We start from the raw sequence: 25057 nt of genomic DNA, 5'->3' as shown, positions 1-25057 counted from the left end.
AAAAAAAAAAAAAAAAAAAAAAAAAAAAAAGATCCCCTGCACCTATGCAGCATTGGAAGCCGTAGAGTAAGCTCCCCTGCACCTCTGGCTGTAGTAACAGGTAAGATTGTGACAGGAGACACGCAGCTTACATCGTTTGCAGTGGTGAGATGGGCCTGAAAGGCTAAACATAATAAATAATAAATGAATAAAGTTACTCCAGTGAGTTCAGCCTGTAGAATCCTAGCTGGAGAAATTCGAAAGCTGGACTTGGAAAGGAGCCCTGAGATGGGTATGTACTGGATTAGAGAAGCAGTCTGGGCATGGCGAGAGTCATCCCATGGGGCTAGGCACACATGGGATGGGTCTCGGGGCAGCAGGAGTTTTTAAAGTGGGAGAGGCAGAACACACATGAGCATCTCTGACTGTTCTCCACCCATGCTCAGAACACAGTCGGGAATCTACATAAATGATGAAACTGCGCTTGCCTTTTCTCTTATCCCACTGTCCACCTTCCATCATTTCCCTCCTTTTTTTCTTGTGTGTGAGTGTGCGTGTGTACATGTGTATTTTTGCATGTGTAGCACTCATACTTGTGTAAGTGTGCCAACATGTAATGTCCAGGGTTGATGTTAAGAGTCATCCCCTCCTGTCATCTTCCACCTTTGTCATTGAGGCAGAGTCTATCAAACGAAACTGGAGCTCTCTGATATGCCTCGTCTTATGGTCCAGCTTGTTCTGGGGATCCCCGAATCTGCTTTCAGATGCTGGAATTACAGGGAGGCTGGAATACATGTCTGCCAAGCATGTGTATGGATTTCTAGGGTTCTGAACTGTGGTCTTCATACTTACCAGCTAGCACTTAACCATGAGCCATCTTCCCAACCCCCATCACCTCTTGGGTTGCATTCAGGGAAAGCTTTATGCTCATGTGGAGGTGTGTAAGTCTACACAAGAATATTCCCAAGAACTTCCCAAGAACCTGAGACGTCTTTTCTCAGGTGCAGTAGGTGGAGGATGTGCTAGGGTAAAGAGCTACTGGGATGTCAGTAGCCACTCTTCCCATCTGCTGTGGTGCTCACCCACAGGCCTGTTTCTCCCTGTTCTTGGTTTCCTGGAGCCTGACTAGTAGGGTACCATGAAAGCTAAGTGTTCTTCAAAAGTGGGAAGGGACAGGAGGAGAGTTGGAAGCACACATAGGACACTGCTGTACTTAGCTGGAGCAGACAGGTATGCAGGTCAGAACAGTTCTGCTCCCCACCAGCTGTGTATAACTGGGCATCTCCAGGCTCACTGTGGTGTGACAAAACATTACACACTGGTCAACTCACCCCACATATGGAGCCAGGAACAGATCCAAGTACAGATAGCACCAAAGGCCAACTTGGTGAACCAATGAGTTATATTGGGGTGACTTAGAAGAATATGGATGAGAGGTGACTGACAGGAGCAGAAATGTCTCAGAGTCAGTTGCATTACCAAGGCCCACCCCAGCCTAGGTGACATCTAACAAAGCCTGGGAAACGGGAGCTCACTGCACAGCCTGCAGGAAGCTCAACAGGTTGGAGAGAGTGGCCTTCCCAAGAGACCCAGCTGGTCTAGACTCCGGCTTGTTTTTGCCTTCATCGCAGCTTGTGTGAGGATGATTCAGCTGTCTTATTGTTTCCTCTGGGGAGGGAGGGGCCTAGTGAGTCTGGTCAGTTTCAGGGACTTGGAACTATTTTGAGTTGTTTACCTTCTAGGTTAAGCCTCCCCCCTCCCGCAGGATAGAATGTTTCAATCTCAGAGGAAACTGTTCCACAAGCCAGCCCCCCTCAGGCTTGCCTGTTTTAATGACTCTGTTTGGGTGTTCTGTTCCTTTTCTTTCTTTCTTTCTTTCTTTTCCTTTTTGGTTTTTCAAGACCAGAGGTTTGTCTGTGGAACAGTTCTGGGTGGCCTGGAACTCACTCTGTAGACCAAGGTGGCCTCAAACTCACAGAGCTCCACCTGCCTCTGCCTCCTGAGTGCTGGGATGTAAGACACATGGCACTGTGCCCGGCTCAACCTCTTCTATTTCTTCTTGAGTCGGTTTGATGTTTTATGTTTTCCTAGAAAAGCATTCAGCTCATTCAGATTTTCAGGATTTTGGGCCAAGAGTTGTACCTAGTAGTATTTTCATAATTGAAAAAAAAAATCTATCTGCATGCCAGTCACGTACCTCGTCTCATTATAGAGTTGCATATGTGCACTCAGTTCTCTTTCTCTCTCCCTCCATCCATCCATCCATACATATAATACAATTAGTATTTTATAGAAAATCATCTTTAAAACTTATTTCTATTGGCTACATTTTAGAATTTAGTATCCCTAAAGGACAGCAATCTTGGCTTGCTGACTAAGTATTTAGTGACCTCAGTCTTTTTTGTGTGGTGCTGGGAATTGAATCTAGGGCTTGTGCATGGAAGACATGTGCTTTACCAACTGAACTGTTTTTCAAAATTAATTACCAGATATTTGTTTAAAATGAAGGAAAAAAAGGAGGTTAAGTTGAGTGCGGCAGAGAAGTCCTATAATCTTAGCCCTTCAGAAATGGAGGCAGGGAAGTCAGGAATTGAAGGCCCGCCTTCGCTACTTGAGACCCCATTTAAAGCGAAAAGGAGGAGCTGCAGAGACGGCATATCAGTTGGGAGTGCTTGCTGGCAGCTCATAGCCACCATGACTCCAGCTCCAGGGCTCTCTCCTGCTCTCCTCAGGCACCTGCACATTCATACTTATACCTACATGGACATAAACACATGAGTTAAAATGATGTAAATCTTTTATTTATTTAGAAGGGAGACGAGAAAAAAAATCCTCTTGATGGTTCTAAATGTGGGAGAAAAAATCTAACTGTGGATTCAGATGTCAAGAGGGGCACACAGCCTGCCATACTTACACATTCCCCAGTTTTCATCAGCTGTGGAGGCAGGGTTATTTGTTTAAAATATCCTGGGGCTAACAAGATGGTTCAGAAATAAAGAGCACTAACTATTCTTCCAAAGGACCTGGGTTTTATCACCAGCACCTACATGATGGCCCACATCTGGCTCCAGTTCTAGATCGAACACCCTCTTCTGGCCTCTGTAGGCACCAGGCACACGGGTAGAGCAGGGACATAAATGCAGATAAAACACTCATATACATAAAGTCAATTAAAAAATTTAAAAATACTCTGGAAGAAAAATAAAGTCTTAAGCACTAAAGAACACATGTATAATTGGTAATAGCTTTGGGTGGGAACCGACTTCTTCAGCATAACAAAATCAGAAATCATTAAAGTTTTACTGAGGTGTTCTTTCAACATATCAATAAAAAACATAAAGTAAAAGCCAATCAACATACTTGAGAATATATTTACAGTACATAAAGGACAAAAATCAATATTATAAAAAGCCTTTGTAGATCAGTAAGGAAATAGGAATGTTCAATGTAAAAATGAGCAAAATTGGGCAGAGCATGGCAGCTTGTGCCTATAGTCTCAGCATTTGCAAGGTTGAGGTAAGAGGACTGTGGGTAGTTTGAGACCAGCTATATGGCCATATGGTGAGATGCAGGCCAGCTTGGGCTATGTGGTGAGACCCTGTCTCACAAAACTAGATCTGGTGAGATAGCTCAATAGGTCATAGCCTTTGCTCCTATAGCCCTAATAATCTGAGTTCAGTCCCGGGACCCATATGGTAGAAGGTGAGAACTGTCTCCCACAGACTATCCTCTGACCTCCATGTGTACATACTGTGGCAGTTGTGCACCCTTCCCAACACAAGTACACACACACACACACACACACACGAGTAAGTAGTTTCATTTTTAAACCCCCCACCCCCACCACACACACATACAAATAGCATAGTATATAGTCAAATCACTAAGAGACATGGATGGCTGAAAAATGTCGGGGAAAGAAGGCAATCAAAGAAAAACTCAGGTGAAGAAACCAGGTCAGTTTTCACTTTCAACTTTGTAAAAGCACACAGAGATCAAACAGGAAAACGGGAATCTGGCAGTGGTAGGTAGGCAGTGGGGGCCATGAAAGAAGTCTTGAACAGAAATCCTGTACTGAAAGAGACTGGTCTGGAGTGGGGCATGGAGGCAAATGCCTGCACTGAAGACAATGGTGCAGAAGGGCACAAATAGCCTGGGCTGCAGAGTGAGACCATGTCTTAAAAATAACAAAAGGTAATAATTTAAAGAGGGGGCATATCCTTATATAGGGTGAAAAGAGAGTTGTGAGGCTAGATGCTAGCCAGGAGTGAAGAGGCCTTGGCCTGAAAGAGCACAAAGCATGGAAGGATGTTTGAGCTGAAAGCATCAGAAGAGAAGAAAACAAGATGGCCAGAGGTATAGCTGGGAGGAGGGTGGCAACACTGAAGGAGACCAGGCTGCTGGGAGTGAGCGGGAGTTTAGAATCTGCTTTGACACTATGGGTCACTGAGTTCATCTAGAGTCTCATGACTAGATACTAGCAACACGTTCAAATGAGTCATTTGGAAAATTAAAAAACAAAACAAAACAAAAACCAAAATGCATAAGCTAGAGAGATGGCTTAGTGGGTTAAAGCTCTTTCCATGCAAGCCTGGGAAATCTGGCTTTCACCCCAGAACCCATATGAAAGCTAGATGGCATTGTATGCATCTGGGATCCCAGCATTCCTCCTACAAAGTGGGAGGCAGACACAGGAGCGCTGTCCAGAAGCTGTCAGACCAGCTAGCCTGACTTCTAACAGACACTAAAACAGGAACCAAACCTGCCTTTAAAATAAGGTGGAAGGTGGGAAGATGGCTTGCCCCACAGAAGTTTGGATCCCCCATATAAATGTCAAGTGGCCATGGTGGCTTGCCTGTGTGACTCTAGCCACAGAAGGTAGAGCTAGAGGATTCCCCAGAGCAGGTTGTCTGGCAGGACTAGGATTAATCAATGAGCTCTGGATTTGATTACAAAACCCTGCCTCAGTGAATATGGTAGGAAGATGATCAAGTGTAATCACAATATTAGCTTAGGGCCTCCATGTGTCCACAAGATAGAAAAAGATATTGGAAAGGCAGGGACTAACTCTTGAAAGTTGTTCTCTGACCTCCACACACATGCCGCAGCACACAGCTGCCTGCAAACACACTTCGGCACATGAGAGCCTGCAAAAGTCTTTTGCATCATGTTGCTAACAAAATGTGTATGTTAAGCAAAAAGCTTTGGGCACATTTGGGTGTCACTGTCAAGTGATATCACACTTGATGGCAGATAACAGAAAAGAGCCCTTTTCTTCTGTCCCACAGAGAACACAGGCCACCCAGAAGCTCCGGGACTCCAGGAGTGGGAGAGTTGTTCATCTCTCTCCAGGGAGCCTAACCACACTGCTTCCCTGGAGCCAGGGGCTGAGTCAGCTCCGCCCACTCAGAGTTGACCTGGAAACAGTTCTCTAAGAGAAAACTGGAAGTGTAACAAAGAAGTAAAGCTGGGTAGCAGGACTGTGGGGCACTTTAATAGACACATGGGTTCCCACTTAACTGTTCAGTAAGGTAGGATGTTTTCCCTGTGCAGCCAATGCAGCCAGCCATCATAAACTTAAGCTATTGTTGTCCTATGTCCAGAAGAAGTAAGCCCACATGCTCACCCCAACGGCCAGTCCTAGCACAACATTGTGCTACGTTTGATTAAGCAGTAATCTAGTCATCGGGGTCTTGCAGTCTGGGACCAGAATTGAATGATGGAAAGAAAACTGTACAGCTGGGGGCGGGGTGGGGTGTTGGGGGAAATACCCAGCTGAAGAGAGAAAGGGAGGGGAGGCGCCTAGTCCACAGCCCACAGCTTTGACTAGTAGCAAGAACTCTCTGACCTCCCCAGCCAATGCCAAAGCTACAGCTTCTACCCTTGGTGCTCTGAGGCCCCTTGTGAGAGAACTGAAAGGAACCTGTTTGGGGATAGAGAAGGCACACTCTTAGGGGTAACTTTTATTTTTTAGGCTTTTCTGGTCTTGATCTTCAGGAGGGTTTTTCATCACCTTGCCTTCTTTATCCCCAGAATGTATATCCAAACCCAGAGACTTCATTGAAAGTTATAATTCTAAAATCGATTCCGAGATGGTGGGGGGGTGGGGAATCTGAGTTATCTCTTAGCAACAGGACCCCTGTGCTGCCCGTTGCCAAAGCCCAGGCTTGGAAGGAGGGCTCTAGCCAGGGCCCCCTGCCATGGGGCAATGCAGGCTCCTAGCTCCTTGGCCCCTTCTTACTCAAGCTGAACTCCCCTCACCCAGGTTGCTTATAATGGACGTTTCCATGGAGAGGACACAGGAGGGCCAGAGGAGTCAAGAGCAGGCAGGCCCCAGATTGCCCTCCCTCTGAGTTTCCTGCCTCCTCTTTTTGCTTGAGTTCACTTTAGTTTAAAGTTAAGAACTAGCTCTTCATTATCACTCAGTCATATTAATTACTGGCCCCCGGGCAGAAGGGCCCTCTCCAGGCAAGCGATCTTCTGTTTCTGTCTTCAGGTTGGCTGAAGTATGTCTTGTTGGACTTTACTGAAGCAGCCACTGCAAAGACCACAACAGCTAAGAGCACCCTAACAATTCTCTGCTAATGTGGCAGCCTTTGTGGGGACATGGCCTCAGCTCCAGGAGGAGCTGATCTGCTTTTGTGATGGGGTTCACCAATTTTTAATTTTTTTTTAAAAATTTTTTATTTTGAAGCAAGGCCTTTCTTTGCTTTCTCAAGTATGACCTCAGCTGGCTGGAGCTCTCACTAGGTAGACCAGGCTGGCCTCCAACTCACAAAGGTCTGTCTGCCTCTGCTTCCTGAGTGCTGGGATGAAAGGCAGCCCCCACCCCCACCATCTTTTCACTAGGAGTGCGGGGAGTGGGCCTGTCTCACTCCCTCATCTTCATTTCTTTCCTTTTTTGTTTTTTTCCTTTCACATGGAGGGGGATGAGAAGGCATTCAAGGCAGGGTTTCTCTGGGTAGCCCTGGCTGTCCTGGAACTCATTCTGTAGACCAGGCTGGCCTTGAACTTATGAGAAATCCACCGGCCTCTGCCTCGAAGTGTTGGGATCAAAGGCATGCACCACCACCTCCTAGCTGTTCTGACTTGAATGCTAATTTTCAACACTTGATCAAAAGCAGTCTTCATAACAAAAACAAGTCAAGGGAGAAGGGTTTACTTTAGCTCAGAGTCCATAGCCCCATCCACCATGGCAAGGGTGTCAAGGCGGCGGGAACTTGCTGCAGCTAGTTCCACTGCAGGATCAGGAAGTGGCATTGAAGGCGAGCTGCTGCTCAGTTCTTAATCCATGCATACAGTCCAGGGTCCCAGTCAGAGAATGATGCCACCCACAGTAGGCAGTTTTTTCCATCTTGACAACTGAAATCAAAATTCCTCAGTGGCCCATTTCCCAGATGATTCTAGATTCTGTGAAGGAAACAGACAGTTAACACTAACCATCCCAGGGCAAGGGGGATGGCTCAGTGGGGTAAAGGTGCCTAGCAGATAAAGAGCATTACCACCAACCCTGACAACCCAAGCTCCAACCTGAATCCCATGTGGTGGGACGAAGTGACTGACTTGCACAAGTTGACCTCTGACCTCCATTCATGTGCCATGGCACAATACCCCACCCCACACAAAATAAATGGACTAAATATAAAGGGAGAAAAAGCCACTAACTACCACAGGGCCTAGCCTATTATTTGAAAAAGGAATCTATCTGTCTCTTAATTTCTCAGATGTTTCCCCCTAGTACAAGGAATGCAGACCCAGTGTAAGCAAAAAAGACGAGTTGGTCATTTGCCCCAGCCCACATGGATAGATTGAAAACGTGGAAAGAGCAGACTCCATAAGATCCAAGCAGAGTGCTGATCTGGGGAGGAGGCTAGGTGCTGGGTGGCCATGGGATGTTTCTATATCCGTAAGGAAATGGCAGAAGGCAGGCAGAAGTCTGGAACCGTCAGAAGGGAGAGGTGGAGCTGAGAGCAGCTTCAAGGAGTGAGCCAGTGGGGGCAGAGATTGGCCGTGGGGCTACTACATAGGCTGGAATCAGTTAAGCACAGAAAGTCATAAAACCAGAGGAAAGGGGCTGGTGAGATGGCTCAGTGGTTAAGAGCACTGACCGCTCTTCCAGAGGTCTTGAGTTCAAACCCCAGCAACCACATGGTGGCTCACAACCATTGGCAATGAGATTGGATGCCCTCTCCTGGTGTGCCTGAGGACGGCTACAGTGTATTTACATATAATAATAAATCTTTAAAAAAAAAAAGAGGAAAATCACCATCTTAGTTGGGGCTTTATTGCTGTGAATTGACACCATGACCACTCCAACTCTTTTAAAGGGCTGGCTTATAGTTTCAGAGGTTTAAGTGCTTTATCATCAATGGTGGAAAAACACAGCAGTTTGTTGGCAGATGTGCTGGAGATGGAGCAGAGAGTTCTATATACTGGGTATAGATTGAGCATATAAGACCCCCAAACCCACCTCCACAGTGACACACTTCCTTCAAGGCCATACTTAATCCATCAAAGTCATATGTCCTAATGTGCTATTCTCTAGGCCCATGAATCTATGGTCTCCATAGATTCCTATTCAAACCACCACATCCACCCTGGGCAATATCATGGCAGCCTAGATATCAGCAGACAGACAGAGTGGACAAAAATCTTGATGACAACTGCATTGTCCTCAGAGGGAGCATGAAGCCTAAATTCAGGCAGTTAAGAAAGGAAGTCAGTGAGAACGGAGTGGAGAAGTCACAAGATGGGGAAAGGTGAGAAGCTGCAGGTGGAGGATGGGTGGCTCACTGCCAGGAATGATAGGAAAGATAATGGGGCTCTTGGATTAGGAAAGATAATGGGGCTCTTGGAAGGAAAGGCAAGAGCGAGCCCTGAAAGCCAATTTATCCAGGTTTGACAGTGATCTAGGACATCAGTGCCTAGAATGGCGGCACGGAGCAGCGCCACCTACAGGATCAGAGCTGGGCAAGCATCTTGGTCCCTACAACTTAGCTCTAATGGTTCAGGCTACGGGGACAGATGTGGTCTTCCTAAGATGAAAGTTAAGTATCTGTTTGAAGACCTTCTTAGATGTCACATACATGAGCTAGGGCACACGGAATACCCGAGGGCTCATGGACATGTCTTTATGATTTTATCTATATAGACATACATAGACACAGCCCCGATCAAGCTACACAGAACATCCTCAGTAGCATACGGGGTTCCTCCCTGCCCCTTCTCAATTCATGAAGTCCTCAGGGAGAGCCTCTTACTCTGACTTGTGCCTGGTCTTGCCTTCCACCTCTGGAATCCCGCAGTGTATTCAGTTTGGCTTCTTTCCTGTTAGTAATACTAAACAGATTCATCTGTTGTTATGGATACTGGTCTCTTTGTCACTACAGAGTAGCAGTACATTATGAATAGACCAAAAGCGATCTATTCTGTTTTCTTGCTTGGGATCTTATTAATTCTGTAACATTTGGCAGTTCACCTGCCTTGGCCTACTAAGTGCTGGGATTAAATATACACGCTGCTGTGCTTGGGTCCCATTCTGTTGAAGAGTGCTTGGGCATTTTTTTTCTAGGTTGGAAATCCTTACAATTATAATTATTTCTTTTTTTGTTTTTGTTTTTTGTTTTTGTTGTTGTTTGTTTTTTGTTTTTTTCGAGACAGGGTTTCTCTGTGTAGTCCTGGCTATCCTGGAACTCACTCTGTAGACCAGGCTGGCCTCGAACTCAGAAATCCGCCTGCCTCTGCCTCCCAAATAATTATTTCTTTAAGCCAGGCAAGGTGACTCATGCCTATAATCTTAGCACTTGAGAGGTTAAGAAAAGTGAATCCCTGAAAGTTTGAGGCCTGCCTGAGCTACATTGTGAGTTCCAGGCCAGCAAGTCTAGGGAGTAAGGCACTGTCTTAAACAAGCAAAAGACTTGGTAACAACAATTACGAATACTTCCTGTCTCTATGAGGCAGCATCTCATGTAGATCAGGCTAGCTGTACCTCTGCATGTAGTCGAGGATAATCGTGACTGTCTCATCCTCTTGGTTTCCCCTCCCAACTGCTGGGATTACAAGCACCTGCCCCATTTTTTTTTTAATTAAACATTCCCTCAATTGTTAAAAATTTTATTTTTTGTGTATGAGTGCCTGCATCTATGTATATGCGTTGTGTGCTTGCCTGGTGCAGGGACGTCTGAAAAAGGAAACAGATCCCTGGAACTGGAATTAGAATGAATAGGAATCATTTGTGTGCATTTGGGAACGAAACCCCGGTACCTTGCAAGAGCAACAAGTGCTTTTAGTTCCTGAGCAGTCTTCTCCACCCTCCAAAACAAAATATTAATGAAAAATAAACAAACGCAACCTAGTAATCTTAACACTTGGAAGGCAGGAGGCCAGTGGCTATTGGCCTCCTCTGACTCCTCTATCTTAGGCACAGCGGTTTCCCGCTGAATGGGGGACAGGGTTGCTGGACTTGGGAGTAGCGAGTGGGAGCAGGGCTAGCATGCTGCTGAGCTTCACTTTCTCTCTTCTAGCCTCGGGGGCCCTGGCTGTTGGTGAACAGAGCGTCCTCGATCTCGCAGGCCGGGCCCGCTAGAGGCCCCCCATGAGCTCGCCCGGCTGACCCTGGAGGCGGCCGCGGTGGAGCCGGCGCGCCCCGAGGGCGGCGGGGCCATGGCCTCGCTGGACCTACCATACCGCTGCCCGCGCTGCGGGGAGCATAAGCGCTTCCGGAGCCTGTCGTCTCTGCGTGCGCACCTGGAGTACAGCCACACCTACGAGACGCTCTATATCCTCTCCAAGACCAACAGCATCTGCGACGGCGCGGCCGCCGCTGCAGCCGCTGCTGCTGCAGCCTCCGGGTTCCCGCTGGCGCCTGAGCCCGCCGCCCTGCTGGCTGTCCCCGGAGCCCGGCGCGAGGTCTTTGAGAGCACGTCCTTTCAGGGCAAGGAGCAGGCGTCTGGGCCTGCGCCCGCGGGGCCGCACCTGCTGCACCATCATCACCACCACGCGCCACTGGCGCACTTCCCCGGTGACCTGGTGCCCGCCAGCCTGCCCTGCGAGGAGCTGGCCGAGCCAGGGCTCGTGCCCGCTGCGCGCTATGCGCTACGCGAAATCGAAATCCCACTCGGTGAGCTGTTTGCGCGCAAGTCCGTGGCATCCTCGGCCTGCTCGACGCCGCCACCGGGACCTGGCCCTGGGCCTTGTTCCGGGCCCGCCTCTGCATCTCCAGCGTCGCCATCACCTGCGGACGTCGCCTACGAAGAAGGCTTAGCACGCCTCAAGATCCGCGCCCTGGAGAAGCTGGAGGTGGACCGGAGACTAGAGCGGCTGAGCGAGGAGGTGGAGCAGAAGATCGCGGGCCAGGTGGGTCGGCTACAGGCCGAGCTGGAGCGCAAGGCAGCGGAGTTGGAGACTGCTCGACAGGAGAGCGCACGCCTGGGACGCGAGAAGGAGGAGCTGGAGGAGCGCGCCTCTGAGCTCTCGCGCCAAGTGGACGTGAGCGTGGAACTGCTGGCTTCACTCAAGCAGGACCTGGTGCATAAGGAACAGGAGCTGAGCCGCAAGCAGCAGTGAGTAGGCCCTGGAGGTCCAGCGGGTGGGTATCCGTAGATGTCATACGCTTAAGCCCCACACGTGCCTGATTCCAAGATGAGTCTGTGATGGTAATGTCAGTGGGTTCAAGAGTGACGTGGTGGTGATTTGGGACTCCGAGTATGTGATATTGGGATCTTGTGCCCACCCTTGAAAAGTGTTTCGTCGACTTTGATATCCAGGCCAGGCAGCACTTGCCTTTTTGTACCAGATCTTTCCCATTAGCCTACTAAAAGAAATGGCCCAGTTCTCCATGTTCTGTACTTCGTAAAAGCATGCAGACCCAACTGCATCCCTTCCATAAAGACGGAAGAGGTACCATGAACCTGCCTCCTCTTGACCTACCTCTGTGCTCTTGCTTTCTCTAAGCCCTTTCTTGTCTAGGGTCAGACAAGGATTTCCTTTTTTTTTTTTTTTTTTTTTTTTTTGAGGAAAGGGTTTATTTTTGTGTATCGTTTATACTCCACCATAAAGAGACGTCTGAGCAGGAACTCAAGGCAGGAACTGGAGCAGAGACCACGGAGTATTTACATACTGGTTTGTTCTCCGTGGTTGCTCAGTTTGTTTTTTTTTATATGCAGCCCAGCACTACAGCCGAGGGACAGCATCGTCCACAGGATTTCCCTTTTTGTTGTTTAGTAAAGCTTTCTCGGTATCTCAAACCATGTCTGGCACCTAGATTAAGTATTGAATGGATGCATGAACAGCTGAAAGCAGGTGGGGATACACACACTTCAGTAACTGAGTGTGCTGTGTTTGTATGCAACCATTGGATGCTGGGAGGTGGTACCTTGTAGTGCTGTAGGAGTTCTTTATGCATGTGTTGATGAGACACCCTTCATTTTGATGCTTCTAGAGCCCATGCGTGGGTTTGAGCAGGTTGGTGGGCCTGAGCCTCCATGGTTCCTGGTGTATTTCAGAGCATGAGTGTGCCTGAGAATGAATATATATGGTTGCATACATAGGAACATGTTGGGGTTTGTGTATTGGGTCAAGTTAGGATGTACATTCATCGCTATGAGGCTTTCAATGTGGCTGGACATGCTCCTTTGTGAGGAGGCAGTGTATTGAGGCCACAGGGAACTGAGAGAGTCTGCTTTTTGTTTATAAGGGCTCTCATGTCTGGAGGTGACTGTGTGTAGGAATGAGCATACCTGTGACTGTCAGGGAGGACTCGGTGTAGTTAGTGACTTTGCTGTTGCTCTCACAAATGAGCTGACATAGTTTAAAGTGCTGGTTGTTTGTTCTCTGGGTCTCATGGTGGAAGGAGAGAACCAGCCCTTTCCTGTTGCCCCCCAGCCTCTGATAGTGTGGGAGCACAGATTTGCTTAAGTTTTTGTTTTAGACTTATCTTTGCTATTCTTTGTGCGAATGAGTATTACACGTGCATATATGACCTCTGGTGCCCACAGAGGTCGGATCAGATCCCCTGAAATGGGAGTTACAGGTGGTTGTGAGCCAGTATGTGGGTGCTGGGAACCAAACTCGGGTCTTCTGCAAGAGTAACAAGTGGCTGAGTGATCTCTCCAGCCACATGCAATAACTTCAGAATTTTGTATTTTGAAAGCAACTTGAAGGGGAAAAGGTGTGTTTTGGCTTGTGGTTTGGGGAAGCCCTCTGTCATTGTAGGAATGGTGTAGTCTTAGGCATGTGGGGTCGCTGTTCACATCATGTCAGCCAGGAAACAGGGAGATGGAGACTGCTGCTCAGCTTGCGTTGTGTAGGCTGGGACCCCAGCCCATGGAACAGTGCCACTCAAATTCAGGTTAGATCTTCCCACCTCAGTTAGCACAATCCAGAAACTTCCTCACAAATTTGTCTAGAGGTTTGTCTCTTATGTGATTCTACACTCTGTCAAGCTGACAGCATTAACAGAGGTGTCCTGTACCGTGTGGCTTGTGTGTCTTCCTGTTTGTGTTGGGGAGGGTGGTTGGCCTTTTCCATGGAATCGTGAGCAAGCACCTTGGGCCACTGTGTTAGCTTTGTCCCCACTGGCCACTTTCCTCCAATGGGAGGTTTGAGGGCAGTCAGGCTGGGGACCTGGGGTAAGAGACTGCTCCCGGCCCAGGGAGGTGGTGCAGATCGACCAGTTCCTGAAGGAGACAGCAGCTCGGGAGGCCAGTGCCAAGCTGCGGCTGCAACAGTTCATCGAGGAGCTCCTGGAACGTGCAGATAGGGCAGAGCGCCAGTTGCAGGTCATCAGCAGCAGCTGTGGCAGCACACCCAGTGCCAGCCTGGGCAGAGGAGGTGGGGGCAGTGCCTCGGGGCCTGGGGTGAGAGGCCCCGGCAGAATGGTGAGTGCGTAACTGCTCTGGCTTCTCACTTGCTCATGTGACCTACACGGCCTTCCCACCCACCACCCAACTTGCCTCTTTTGCCTATACCCCTAGAGGCAACCCCAGGTCTAAAGTGGGAGGGAGGTGCACTCTGGACAGGGCAGCAGTGCAGGCTTTGAGGCTGGGGCAAGGCAGCTTCAATGGCCTCAACCTTCAGAAGCCCTCTGCATTCCAGACGAGAGCCTAGCTAGGAGTCACAAGCTGGGCCCTGGGATGCTAGGTGGGTGGCTTGGGAGGGAATTTGGGAGCCTGCCTGTCTGGACTGTCTGTCTGTCTATTCGTCCATCTTTCCCAACTGTTTTCTTCTCTCTCCTTTCTTTCTTCTCTCCATCTTCCTCTCTCTGCTACAATTGCCTTCTTCTCTGGCCTCCTCTGCCCATCCTTTCTTTCCCTTCCACTCTGGGGGCTGCAGCGAGAACACCATGCAGGCCCAGCTGTGCCAAGCACATACGCTGTATCACGGCATGGCTCCTCTCCCAGCACAGGGTAAGCCTTGGGCTTGGCCCACCCCAAACAGCCTACCCTTACCCTGGAAGGTCTGCTGGCCCATCAGAGGCTTGTCTCCTTCTGTGCCCACCCCCCTGCTGTCACCAAGCTGGTTTTCCATGCTCAGGGAACTTTTGGAAAGCAAGACAGTGGGCTACCCTTGGCTGGTGGTAAGGATAGTGTGGGGACTTGGGACAGTCTGGTATCCCTCAGCCTTCAGTATGCGCTCCCCCACCTACCTCAGGGCCTCCAGCCGTGTGCCAGCTGCATCCCAGAGCTCAGGCTGCTATGACAGTGACAGTCTGGAGCTGCCCCGGCCAGAGGAAGGGCCCTCCGAGGACAGTGGCCCTGGGGGCTTAGGTTCACGGGCACAAGCTACCAACGGTGGTTCAGAGCGGTCCCAGCCCCCTCGTAGTTCAGGCCTAAGACGACAGGCCATCCAGAACTGGCAGCGCCGACCGCGCCGTCACAGCACCGAGGGGGAGGAGGGTGACGTCTCAGATGTGGGCTCCCGAACTACCGAGTCAGAGGCTGAAGGACCCTCTGATGTCCCACGCCCTGGACCTGCTGTGTCTGGCCCCTTGAACAGCTGCCGGCTCTCAGGTAAGTCCTGAGAGAGTGAGTAGGCAACGCAGCCTCTCTTAGGGGACACAGGGTAGAAGTGGTGACCCTTGGCTCCTTCCTCTTGCTTACCTTTCAAGTGCCCTTCAAGCTTGGAGCAAGGGTTTATGTGACAGGGCAGGCCTGCAGTGACCTAAGGCTGCCCCATTTAAGGAGTCTGCATACATGATGGACTCCATCACAGGTGGGAAGAAGAGCTGAGTGTTTAGGCTCTGAAGCACCTGGCACAGAGCTAGGGTTTGAGGGAGTAGCTCTGTACTTATGTGGAAGGCTTAGAGGGTTAGAGTCAGGGTGACCCTTAAATAGAAAGTGTAGGTCTTTGGGGGGGTGGGGCAGGGTTGTTCAGTTAGTGAAGTGCTTATCTAGATCCATGTGGCCCTAGCTTCAAGCTCCAACCCCTAACACTGGATGACACAGTGGTGCACACCTGTAATCCTAATACTTGGGCAGCAAATTCAGGAGAATCAGAAATTCAAGGCCATCCTGGGTTTGGGTTCAAAGCTAGGCTGGAATACATGAGACCCTGTCTGCAAAGTTTTTGGCGTGTGACAAAGCAACAGACAGTTCCCTTTTCCAATTAGTAAAAATTTGGGGTACTTGTAAAGAAAGGGAAAGCAGAGGCCCTGTTGTCTCCCCAGGGAGCTAGTCCCCAGTAGGGTGGGAGGTCTCATATTCCCCTGACCTTCCCCGGTCCCTCATTGGTCTTTTCCTCTCCACTGTCTCCTTTGGCCCTGCTATTCTCCAGCCCGCCCTGAAGGAGGCAGCGGGCGAGGCCGTCGGGTCGAGAGAGGTAGCCCCTCACGCTCCAATGAAGTCATCAGCCCAGAAATCCTCAAGATGCGTGCTGCCCTCTTCTGTATCTTCACCTACCTGGATACCCGGACACTGCTGCATGCTGCAGAGGTCTGCCGGGACTGGCGCTTTGTGGCCCGCCATCCCGCTGTCTGGACGAGAGTACTGCTTGAGAATGCCCGAGTCTGTTCCAAGGTGCCTGCCCCTGCCCTCCTTGGAGCCCAACTTTACGCAGCAGAACTGGCCCAAGACTAGTAACCCCCACAGCCCTGGTTCCCCAAGATGCTCTCATGGTGCCTCCTCCTTCAGGGCTAACCCAGCCAGTCAAGTTCAGATCTCTGTTCCTATCACTTGATCTTTCCCAGTTCCTGGCGATGTTGGCTCAGTGGTGCACCCAGGCTCACTCATTAACATTACAGAACCTGAAGCCCCGGCAGAGGGGAAAGAAAGAAAGCAAGGAGGAGTATGCTCGCAGCACCCGGTGAGGCCTGCGGTCGGTGGGTCGGTGGGTGGGTGGCTCACCCGAGAGTTAAGTGGGGATGCTTCCCAGGTGAGAAAGTGACCACGAGCAATTCCCTGACCTTACTGGTCATCCCCAGGGGCTGCCTTGAAGCAGGGCTGGAGTCCCTGCTGAAGGCGGCTGGTGGGAACCTGCTGATCCTGCGTATCTCCCACTGCCCCAACATCCTCACTGACCGGTCACTCTGGCTGGCCAGCTGCTACTGCCGTGCCCTGCAGGCTGTCACCTACAGGTGGGTCCTCTCTTCCGGAAGCACAGCTCACCCCTTGAGTGCCTTGGGCTCCAGAGGTCCTTAGGCACCACATGGTCTCGCCTCTTAGTGGGAACAGGGGCTACTTGAGCTTCGGCTTTTCCACAGGAGTGCCACGGACCCCGTCGGCCATGAGGTCATCTGGGCCCTGGGTGCAGGCTGCAGAGACATTGTCTCCCTCCAGGTGGCGCCACTTCACCCCTGGTAAGCCTAGGCAAGAGGATGGGTAAGAAGAGAGCAGCAGTGGGCCTGGCCTGGGGCTGAGGACCCAGCTGTTACCGATACATTTTGGCGTGGGAATTGTGTATGTGTGTGGAGGTCAGGGAACAACTTCTAGGAGTCCTTCCTTCCACCACGTGAGTCTCTGAGATCAAATTTATGTCATCAGGCTTGGTAGTAAGTTGGCTTTACCCACTGAGCCATCTAACAGCCTGGCATTGCCACTCAACCCCATGATTCACAATGTTGGTTATGAGAGCTGCTATTACTGGCTCCGTGGCATCCTGTCCACAGAGACTTTTTAAATATGCGTTCAGTCAGCACTATCCTGACAGAGTATAGGCAGGTCAGGGACGTCAGTAACAGCATAGAAGAGGCTGAGGATGGCATCATACACCTGTTGTCTCAGCTACTGCAGAACTCAGATTGTGAGTTCGAGACTTCTGTGAGCCACTTAGCAAGATTCTATCTCAAAACAATAAATCTATTGTGGGAGAACCCAGGGTGTGAACCTGCTTGACTTCCTCGCATTACCAGGCTTCTCTGTGTGCTGCCCCTTACCTTCCCAGGGATTTCCCCAATGTGCCAGCTCTTCTCACACTGTCACTCTGTTGGAGTCTGTCATTGTGGTCCCTGCTTGGCCCCCAGTGCCTCCATCCTTATCCTTGATAGCCTCTGTTCTGTAGTAATTTCTACTTCAAGGTCCTCTGCTAGACTTGGTTCTTGAGGCAGACTCTGCGAATGTCCATTTCTGTGACCTGGCTACCCTGGGCATGTCAGATGACAGAGATACTGATGCCTGAGTGGATGTTGAGGGATGAGGTCTGGAGTGGGTAGGGCAGGTGAGCTGGCAATGATATGGGAAGGCAAGTGGGGAAATGCCATGAAGGCCTTGATAAAAGATGCAGAGGTGCCAGGTTGTGTGACATACACATTTGCTTCCAGCACTTGGGAAGCAGAGCGGGAGGTGGGTCTCTGAGTTCTGAGACCAGCCTAGTCTACAGAGTGAGTTCCATATCATCCCGAGCTACACAGAGAAACCCTGTCTGGGGGTGGGGCTAGGGGAGATGCAGACCTGTGTGTCTTGTCCAAAAAGTACTAGGTAGTACTAGTAGGCTACTGGGGAAATTGTCAGTTTTAAGAAAGGTGTTGAGCCAGATGTGGTGGTAAACACCTGTCTTCCCAGCTCTTGGGAAGTTGAAGCAAGAGGGTTTCTCAGCTTTATGACTTGGAAGTCACTCAGCCCGGGCTGCATAAGACACTTCTTAAAACAATCTAAACAACAAGAAAAAAAAAGTAATAACGTTATCAAAAGCTAGGTGTAGTCTGTAATCTTAACAGTTGAGGCTGAGGCAGGAGGATTGCTACTAGTTCAAGGACAGGTGGCAGAGCCAGATAAAGTTGTTGAACTGTTAGATAAAGTTGTTGAACTGCTAAAAGTTGTCGGAGAACCCAGGATGTGAATTGTCCTGTGCTCTTGAGGGTGACGCTGTGTCTTCATTGTCACCCTGCATTCCACAGTGTGGCTCCTCTTGGCTGTAACACACTTGATAACTACTTGGTACCCGATGAGGAGTTGGTCACCAGGTGCAAGGTGAATGGGGACCAGGGTGGGGCTCTCTGGTCTACAGCTCTGGGTGGCTCTGGAATCTGAAGCTGCCAGGTTTAGCAAGAGGACAGAGGACAGAGTCAGAGATGAGCTACTTTCTGACTTGAAAAGCCAGCTGGATTGTTGGCAGGGGTACTTGCCTGAGGCACGAAAAGATGACTCGGTGGACTGTCACACTTGGGAGTGCAATGCCTCCCTGACCACTTTCCACTTTCCATTCTTCAGCCAGCAGCCCACCCGGTTCAGCAACCGTTGCCTGCAGATGATTGGACGCTGTTGGCCCCACCTCCGGGCCCTGGGCGTAGGTGGTGCCGGCTGCGGGGTACAGGGCCTGGCATCGCTTGGTAAGTCTTTCCTTGGGGTTGGAGTGCATAGGTAAGAAGCAGGCAAGGGTGAGATGCTGCCTGTGAAATCCCACAAACGTTAGGGGCTGCAGCTTGGGTGATGGCAAAACTGAGTGCTGGGCAGGGGGGCCAGGGAGTGTGTCACCAGGCCTATCTTCTTCCTCTCCTAGCAAGAAACTGTATGCGGCTGCAGGTCCTGGAACTGGACCACGTGTCAGAGATTACCCAGGAGGTGGCGGCTGAGGTCTGCCGGGAAGGCCTGAAGGGACTGGAGATGCTGGTGCTCACAGCCACCCCTGTCACCCCTAAGGCCCTGCTACATTTTAACAGTGAGCAATGGGGGTTTGGGGTTGCAGGGTATGGCTACAGCCTATCCTCTGACAGTTTCCCGCGCTGACTGAACTCTCCCTGGAGTGATGCAGACAGATGTCTGCTCCTCCCAGAGGGGCATCTGTGGTGTACCAGGTAGTGCTACCAGAATCCAGCTTGCTGAACCCCGGTGTTTATTGGGTTTACTTTTAGAACATGGGTGAGGATTGCTTACAGAGTGTGGGTCACCCTAACCAAGGCATTCCACCAAAAAGTCTCGGCACAGATGACAGCCTCCTCATGGTTGCATGGGTGGAGTGCTCTTTCTTTCTTTCTTCTTTCTTTTTTTTTAATTGTTTTTTTTTTTTTTTTTTTTTTTTTTTTTTTTTTTTTTGAGACAGGGTTTCTCGGTGCAGCCCTGGCTGTCCTGGAACTCACTCTGTAGACCAGGCTGGCCTCGAACTCAGAAATCCGCCTGCCTCTGCCTCCCAAGTGCTGGGACTAAAGGTGTGCGCCACCACTGCCCGGCCTTGGAGTGCTCTTCTTACTTTGGTACCTCCAAAGACCATGCAGCTGGGGAAAAATTGCTGAGGGAAGGGACTGGCTGATAGCCCAGGTGAGGGTCTCTCTGAAGACTCTCCAAGTCAGAAAAATCAACAAGACCAATTCTCGGGGTGGGGGTGGGGGGTCTCCTGGGATAGTTTGTAGCTTCTAGCAAGCAATATTAACTATTTCCTGTTGCTTTAACCAGCATGTGCCAGTGCAGGGGCAGACAGGGTTTTTGCCTTGGCTCATTTAGTGTCTCTGAAGTACTCCAGGCCTGGCAGCATTTAATGTCAACTATTTAGCTGCACAGGATGGCTGCTGTTCTATGCTGACCCACAATGTCACTACAAGCTCTGTGTGTGTGTGGCCTCCCACTGGGGTAGAGGCAGAAAGCAGACACTCCTGTGCTTCCTGAATTCTGCAGTCTCGTCTTTTGACTTTTTAGATGGTAGATTAAAGTATATGTGAGTCCTCAGGGACATTTCTTGGAGATGAGGACTTCACGATGTCTCTTTCTGCTGCCCACCTGATCCCATCTGCTCAGTCATGTCTCTGCCTTCACTGTGGACTACCACTCAGGACCAGTGGCCTCTGGGAAGTCACCACTATTTTTCCCCCAGCACTGGGGATTAAGCCACGTGCTTTTAAGTGCTATACTCCCAGTCTCCACCCCCCCCCCCATCCTTCTCCCACTTTTATGAGACAGGGTTTGTCTGTGTAGCCCTGTGCTGGAATTTAGATCAGGCTGGCCTCAAACTCACAGAGACCCACCCGCCTCTGCCTCCCCTCCCCGTGCAGGCAGTAAAAGTGTGCACTGCCATGCCTGGCCCTTTTGCATTTTTACTTTGAGATAGTCTCACTAAGCTGTCCTGGCAGGCCTTCAACTTGATGATCCTCCTGCCTTGATCTCGAGTAGCTAGGGTGACAGCCCTGACCATCACAACTGTGTCCTTGACTTTATCACCTCCCGTTACCTTCAGCCTCATGTCAACCTAAATGGCCATGCAGAACTCACTACCCAGTCCCCCAAATCTTGTTGTCCAGGCCCCTCCAGCGCCCGACCTCACTCTGCCTCTCCCTGGCATTATGGCTGCTAGTTATTGAAACCATTGCTTCATTATCTGTTTGCCTCCCACTCACCCCACTCAACAGCTCTGCCCCTCTTAAGTCATTTTCAAGTGCCCAGGCCATGGCACAGCTGTCCCTTCTGCCAGGGAGTTGCTAGGGCAGTGAACAGCTTGCTGTCACAGGCTTGTCCTCCCAGGATATCTTTACCGGTCTTAGGATGTATCATTATGAGCCGCAGCCAGCATGGGCCTGGTCCTCTTGTTCCTGTGGCTGGCCCAGGTGTGTTTCTCAGCGGGGCTCTGGTTTGATTCCTGAGAGGAGAAGATGCAGCCCACCGCCTTGCCAAGCACTATCTGCCTTCCTTGCTACCCAGGCATCTGCCGGAACCTCAAATCCATTGTGGTGCAGATTGGGATTGCAGATTACTTCAAAGAGCCCAGCAGTCCTGAGGCCCAGAAGCTGTTTGAGGATATGGTGACAAAACTCCAGGTGAGAGTTGGCTTCTGAGGCCACACAAGACCCCTTGGCTGCTGAGGGTGGCAGTAGTTTACCTGCCCAACCTAAGGAGAGCTAACCTAGGGCCCTTGTCTACAGGCCCTGCGACGGAGGCCTGGCTTCTCGAAGATTCTGCACATCAAGGTAGAAGGTGGTTGCTAACCCGGGTGAGGGGCGGCAGGGCACCTGCCAGCCCCACACCAAGTGCTCTTTGGACCTCTGGAGGGGCCCTGGCTTGGACTAGACCTTTGGAGGCCTAGTGTTACCCCGGGTTCCAGACAGTGGTTGAATATCCTGTCCAGTTGGGACAGCAGAGTGACAGGTGACCCAGAGCGCTGCCTCCCCGGGACAGAGGCTTGGAAAGAAGCTGCTCTGAGACACCTCCCCCCCTCACATCCTCAGCTGGGACAGCCTTCTGGTACAGTCAGCAAGGAGCTGACACCTGCAGCTGGTTGTCACTGCGCAGAGGATCTGCAGTAGCCATCCAGGGGCTCCACAGCTGCTCAGGCAGGCCATCTCCTGGTCAAGAGCCTGTCAAGCTACAGGCCAGAAGGGGCTTAAAGCAGCTCAGACATGGCAAGGAGGACTCCCCTTCCCCCGACCAAACCCTCTGTAAGGCACTCCCTTTAGACAGAGGGCCTTTCTTCCAGGTCCGCATTCTCCATTGATAATCTAGGCAAGCCTAGGAACCCAGGTACAAGGTTAGCTGAAAGTTGGGGCAGAGCCATAGGATGAATTTCAAAAGCTAAAATAAAATGTCTATAATACACCAGGATGAGGCCTGCACCTCCCAAGCAGATAAAGTACTGGCCAGTTGGAGGAGGCTACTTGTAAGACAAAGACTTCTCGTAATCACACTGCAGAGCTAAGCTCACAGCAGTCTCTATATGACTCCTTGCTGAGGGACCACAGAGAGCAGGGGACCCAGCAAAGCCCTACAGTGAGAAGAACCTCTTAAACCAGGCATTTCCACAAGATTCCCAAAGCCTTTCAGGCCCCAAGGCCATTGGGAGGGGGGAACTCTGCTGTGCTGGGCTTAGGGGAGAGGGAGCTTGCTTTACCTAAAACTGGCTTGAGGCGGCTTTGGCAAGGAACAGATCCTGGTGCCAAGGCAGAAGAGTAATTTCCACAGCCCGCCTTCCGGAGTCTTTACAGTACTGGGCTGAAGTAGGAGAATACTTGTGATAGGGTGTCACTGGCCCTTGCATCGTACCCAAGAAGTCTGGTCACCAAAGCCCCACAGACTGAGCATCCCTAACCGAATTCCTCTGCTCAGAACTTGCAGTGGCATAAGGCCATGAGTCTTGGCAGCCCTCGTTTGGGCAGATCTTTCAAACGCCTGGTTTGTCATCCACATCTTAGGGTTTTCTTTGCTCCTTTATAAGGTGGGATCCTCTTGCCAGTTTTCTCCAGCTGTGCCACAACCTGGACTGGGCACAAGCCCATCTGTAGGTTGCTGCCACACAAGTCCCTTCCATTGCTGCACAGCCTCCAGCTCGATGCTCCCCGACCCCTATAGCTCCGTCCCAGTTTATCATCATCGCTGAGTTGTGTGGCTTGCTCTGTACCTGCTCTTTACAGACTGAAATGCCAAGGCTGTCATGCTGGATACTCCATGCTAGTTCTGCATGAAACTTTGGCTGTGTGGTATCCTATGCCCCTACCTCTCACAGCTGCCTCCAGTTACTCCCACCTCCCCAGCCTTGTCCCCAGGAGTCACAGGCAACAGCACAACTTTCCTCTCCTTCAGTGGCCCAGAAGGGAGGTGGAGGTGCGCTTGGGCCCTAGCTGCCTTTAGTAGGTCAGTTGTTTTGCTCGATGCATCCATGTAGCTCCTGCTCCCCGTGACTCTTAAGACCAGAGGTGCTGCCCTTCCTATCTCTTGGATAAAGCACAAAGTAATGTAGTTGGCCAAGCCTGCCCCCAGGTGGCTTCCATTTCACAACGCCAGGATTTGGACATCTCTCTGGGCAGGGGAGGCACTAGAACGCTTGGTGTTGGGGGAAATAGATCAGGGTGCACAGCCATCAGGGCAGGAAGCAAGGTCAAGATGCTGGTCCAAGCATTCTGATCCATGGAGAGGAAAACCTGCCTACCCCTAAGAGGTCTCACCTGTGTTCTTGCTCTGAGTAAAGGTGAGTAAAGTAAAAATTTCAGACCTAAGCCTTTACCAACCTAAGTGACAGGTCACCACTGTGTCCTGGCTGAGTCTTGGGCATTAGTCTTCAGGCATGCTGAGAGCCAGCAGCTGTCTGCGAGTTGTGGTCCCTTTGCTTTTTCCGAAGGGGTCCATTCCTGCTTCTGGGCGATGTACTCATTTCCATGTTTAGCAGTCACTGAGCCAATTGGGGATGGGGTGGGCACCTGGCTTCCTTAGAAGGACCTCAGCCTTTCTTCAGCCACTCAAAGAGAAGAGGGAAGCCCCCTGAGTCTCATACTTAACTAAGGCACAGAAAACTCGTGTGGGCATGCCCTGCTCCAGAAGCACTAGGTCAATGGAGAAGGCTCACAGGTGGCAGCCACTTGCCATCTCTTCCACTCCCATCCCTTGCCAAACAGCCTGGCTCCAGCACGTGTTAAGTTGTGGCATGGTTTGGCTTGAGTACTTCATGCTTATGCAGGCTGCTCTTCCCCAGTTATGGCAAAAATGTATGCACCCTGCCCAGAACTCCAACTTTCCACCCTTCGCGAGTACCCTAAATTTGGCTTTTCTTTTTTTAAACCCCATTGACAACAGAGTTAGGCTAAGTCAGCCTTAGGAATTGCATCAGAAACCTAACAGGCCTTCTTCCCAAGGCCTGCTGCTGTCAGCAGCCCTGTTCTTGAATGCAGAACACAGGCAATAAGCTGTCAACCCCAGTCTCTTTAAGGCATGATGTTGAAGGAAAACTTCCCAGAGTTGACAGCTAGTGCCAAAGACGTAGTTCCTGGTGAACTTGGAGAGGTGAGACTTGAGTGGGACATGGCCCCATGCCCCATGGAGTTAAGCACTGATGAGGCCCACCCTAGCCACCAGCTTGATGACCTGGCAGTCTGTCTGCTCACGGTGGCCATGCTTTCTCATCTAGCTGTGGCTCAGGCCAGCATCTCTCTCTGTATATATTACTGTGTAGTGTGTATATTTACTCCTGGACAAGTGAGCTCAGCTGTAGTCCTTGCCCAAGGACAAGGCTTAAGGTTGGGTGAAGAGCAGACTGCTGGGCTTCCCTCAACTCTTTGGGACCTTAGTCCTAAGACTGCCAGACAATCAAGCAGGTACCCCACCAGGAGGCCAGCTCTGGGCCTCTGCCATTATCACACCCCTGGGGAGGCTTGGCCTGGAACTCCCAGGGTTTACTCAGCCCTGGCAAGGATCTCAGGCAGGGACCTGAGGTGGCTCAAGAGGGCAGAGCTGGCCCCTAGGCCCTGACTCCCTGCACAGCCAGCCTGCAACTTGCCCCCATGCACACTAGGCAGAGGGGTAGACAGGAACTTTTGGTTTTAGTTTTGTTTCTAAAGTGGTGCCTGTACCTCCAGCCCCCAGGGGGCCTTCCCTGGCCCCACTTTTCTGCCCCAACCAGGTATTGCCATCCCAGCACTTTGCTCCATGTCACCCAGATGCCCTCTGCCGAATGTATCTGAGCATATGTATTTAAAAGGACTCATGGGCATCAGAATTTATGGTTCTGTATCCAATAAAAGATGGTGAAATTGAAAATATGTGTGGCCAAAGGAAATCTGTGGCATCTAGCCAAAATTGTGAGACACCAAACCCTACCCTTTGCTTCTGAGTCTAATGTTCAGGCTGGCTTCAAACTCAGATACTAAAGATAGCCTTTAGCTTCTGACCCAGCTCTCTAGTGCCAGGGAGTACATGTGTGAATGTATCATAGTCTATGTGACCATGGAAGTTGAGCCCAG

General features: G+C 50.6%; 1 protein-coding gene across 4 annotated transcripts in view; it reads left to right on the top strand.

Moving 5' to 3' along the window:
* The window catches only part of Fbxo41 (F-box protein 41), a 32207-nt gene extending 7351 nt beyond the window's left edge, over positions 1-24856 (top strand). For 2 of the 4 annotated variants that reach the window (XM_031382379.1, XM_031382380.1), the window contains exons 2-13: positions 10503-11540; positions 13631-13856; positions 14311-14384; positions 14629-14987; positions 15751-15992; positions 16163-16278; positions 16397-16549; positions 16676-16771; positions 18621-18739; positions 18910-19068; positions 21036-21151; positions 21257-24856. In XM_031382379.1, coding sequence (XP_031238239.1) covers positions 10642-11540; positions 13631-13856; positions 14311-14384; positions 14629-14987; positions 15751-15992; positions 16163-16278; positions 16397-16549; positions 16676-16771; positions 18621-18739; positions 18910-19068; positions 21036-21151; positions 21257-21319 — 2622 coding nt within the window. In that variant the 5' untranslated portion in view covers positions 10503-10641 and the 3' untranslated portion in view covers positions 21320-24856. Of the gene's footprint in view, positions 1-10502; positions 11541-13630; positions 13857-14310; positions 14385-14628; positions 14988-15750; positions 15993-16162; positions 16279-16396; positions 16550-16675; positions 16772-18620; positions 18740-18909; positions 19069-20878; positions 20942-21035; positions 21152-21256 lie in introns of all 4 variants that reach the window. The other 2 variants (XM_031382378.1, XM_031382377.1) reach the window with 2 other exon arrangements.
* The last annotated feature ends 201 nt before the right edge of the window (positions 24857-25057 follow it).

Source organism: Mastomys coucha, unplaced genomic scaffold (assembly GCF_008632895.1).
Source record: "Mastomys coucha isolate ucsf_1 unplaced genomic scaffold, UCSF_Mcou_1 pScaffold20, whole genome shotgun sequence".
Classification (NCBI taxonomy): Eukaryota; Metazoa; Chordata; class Mammalia; order Rodentia; family Muridae; genus Mastomys; species Mastomys coucha.
The sequence above is the reverse complement of the archived record's forward strand: the minus strand, read 5'-3'. Positions and strand labels throughout refer to the sequence as shown.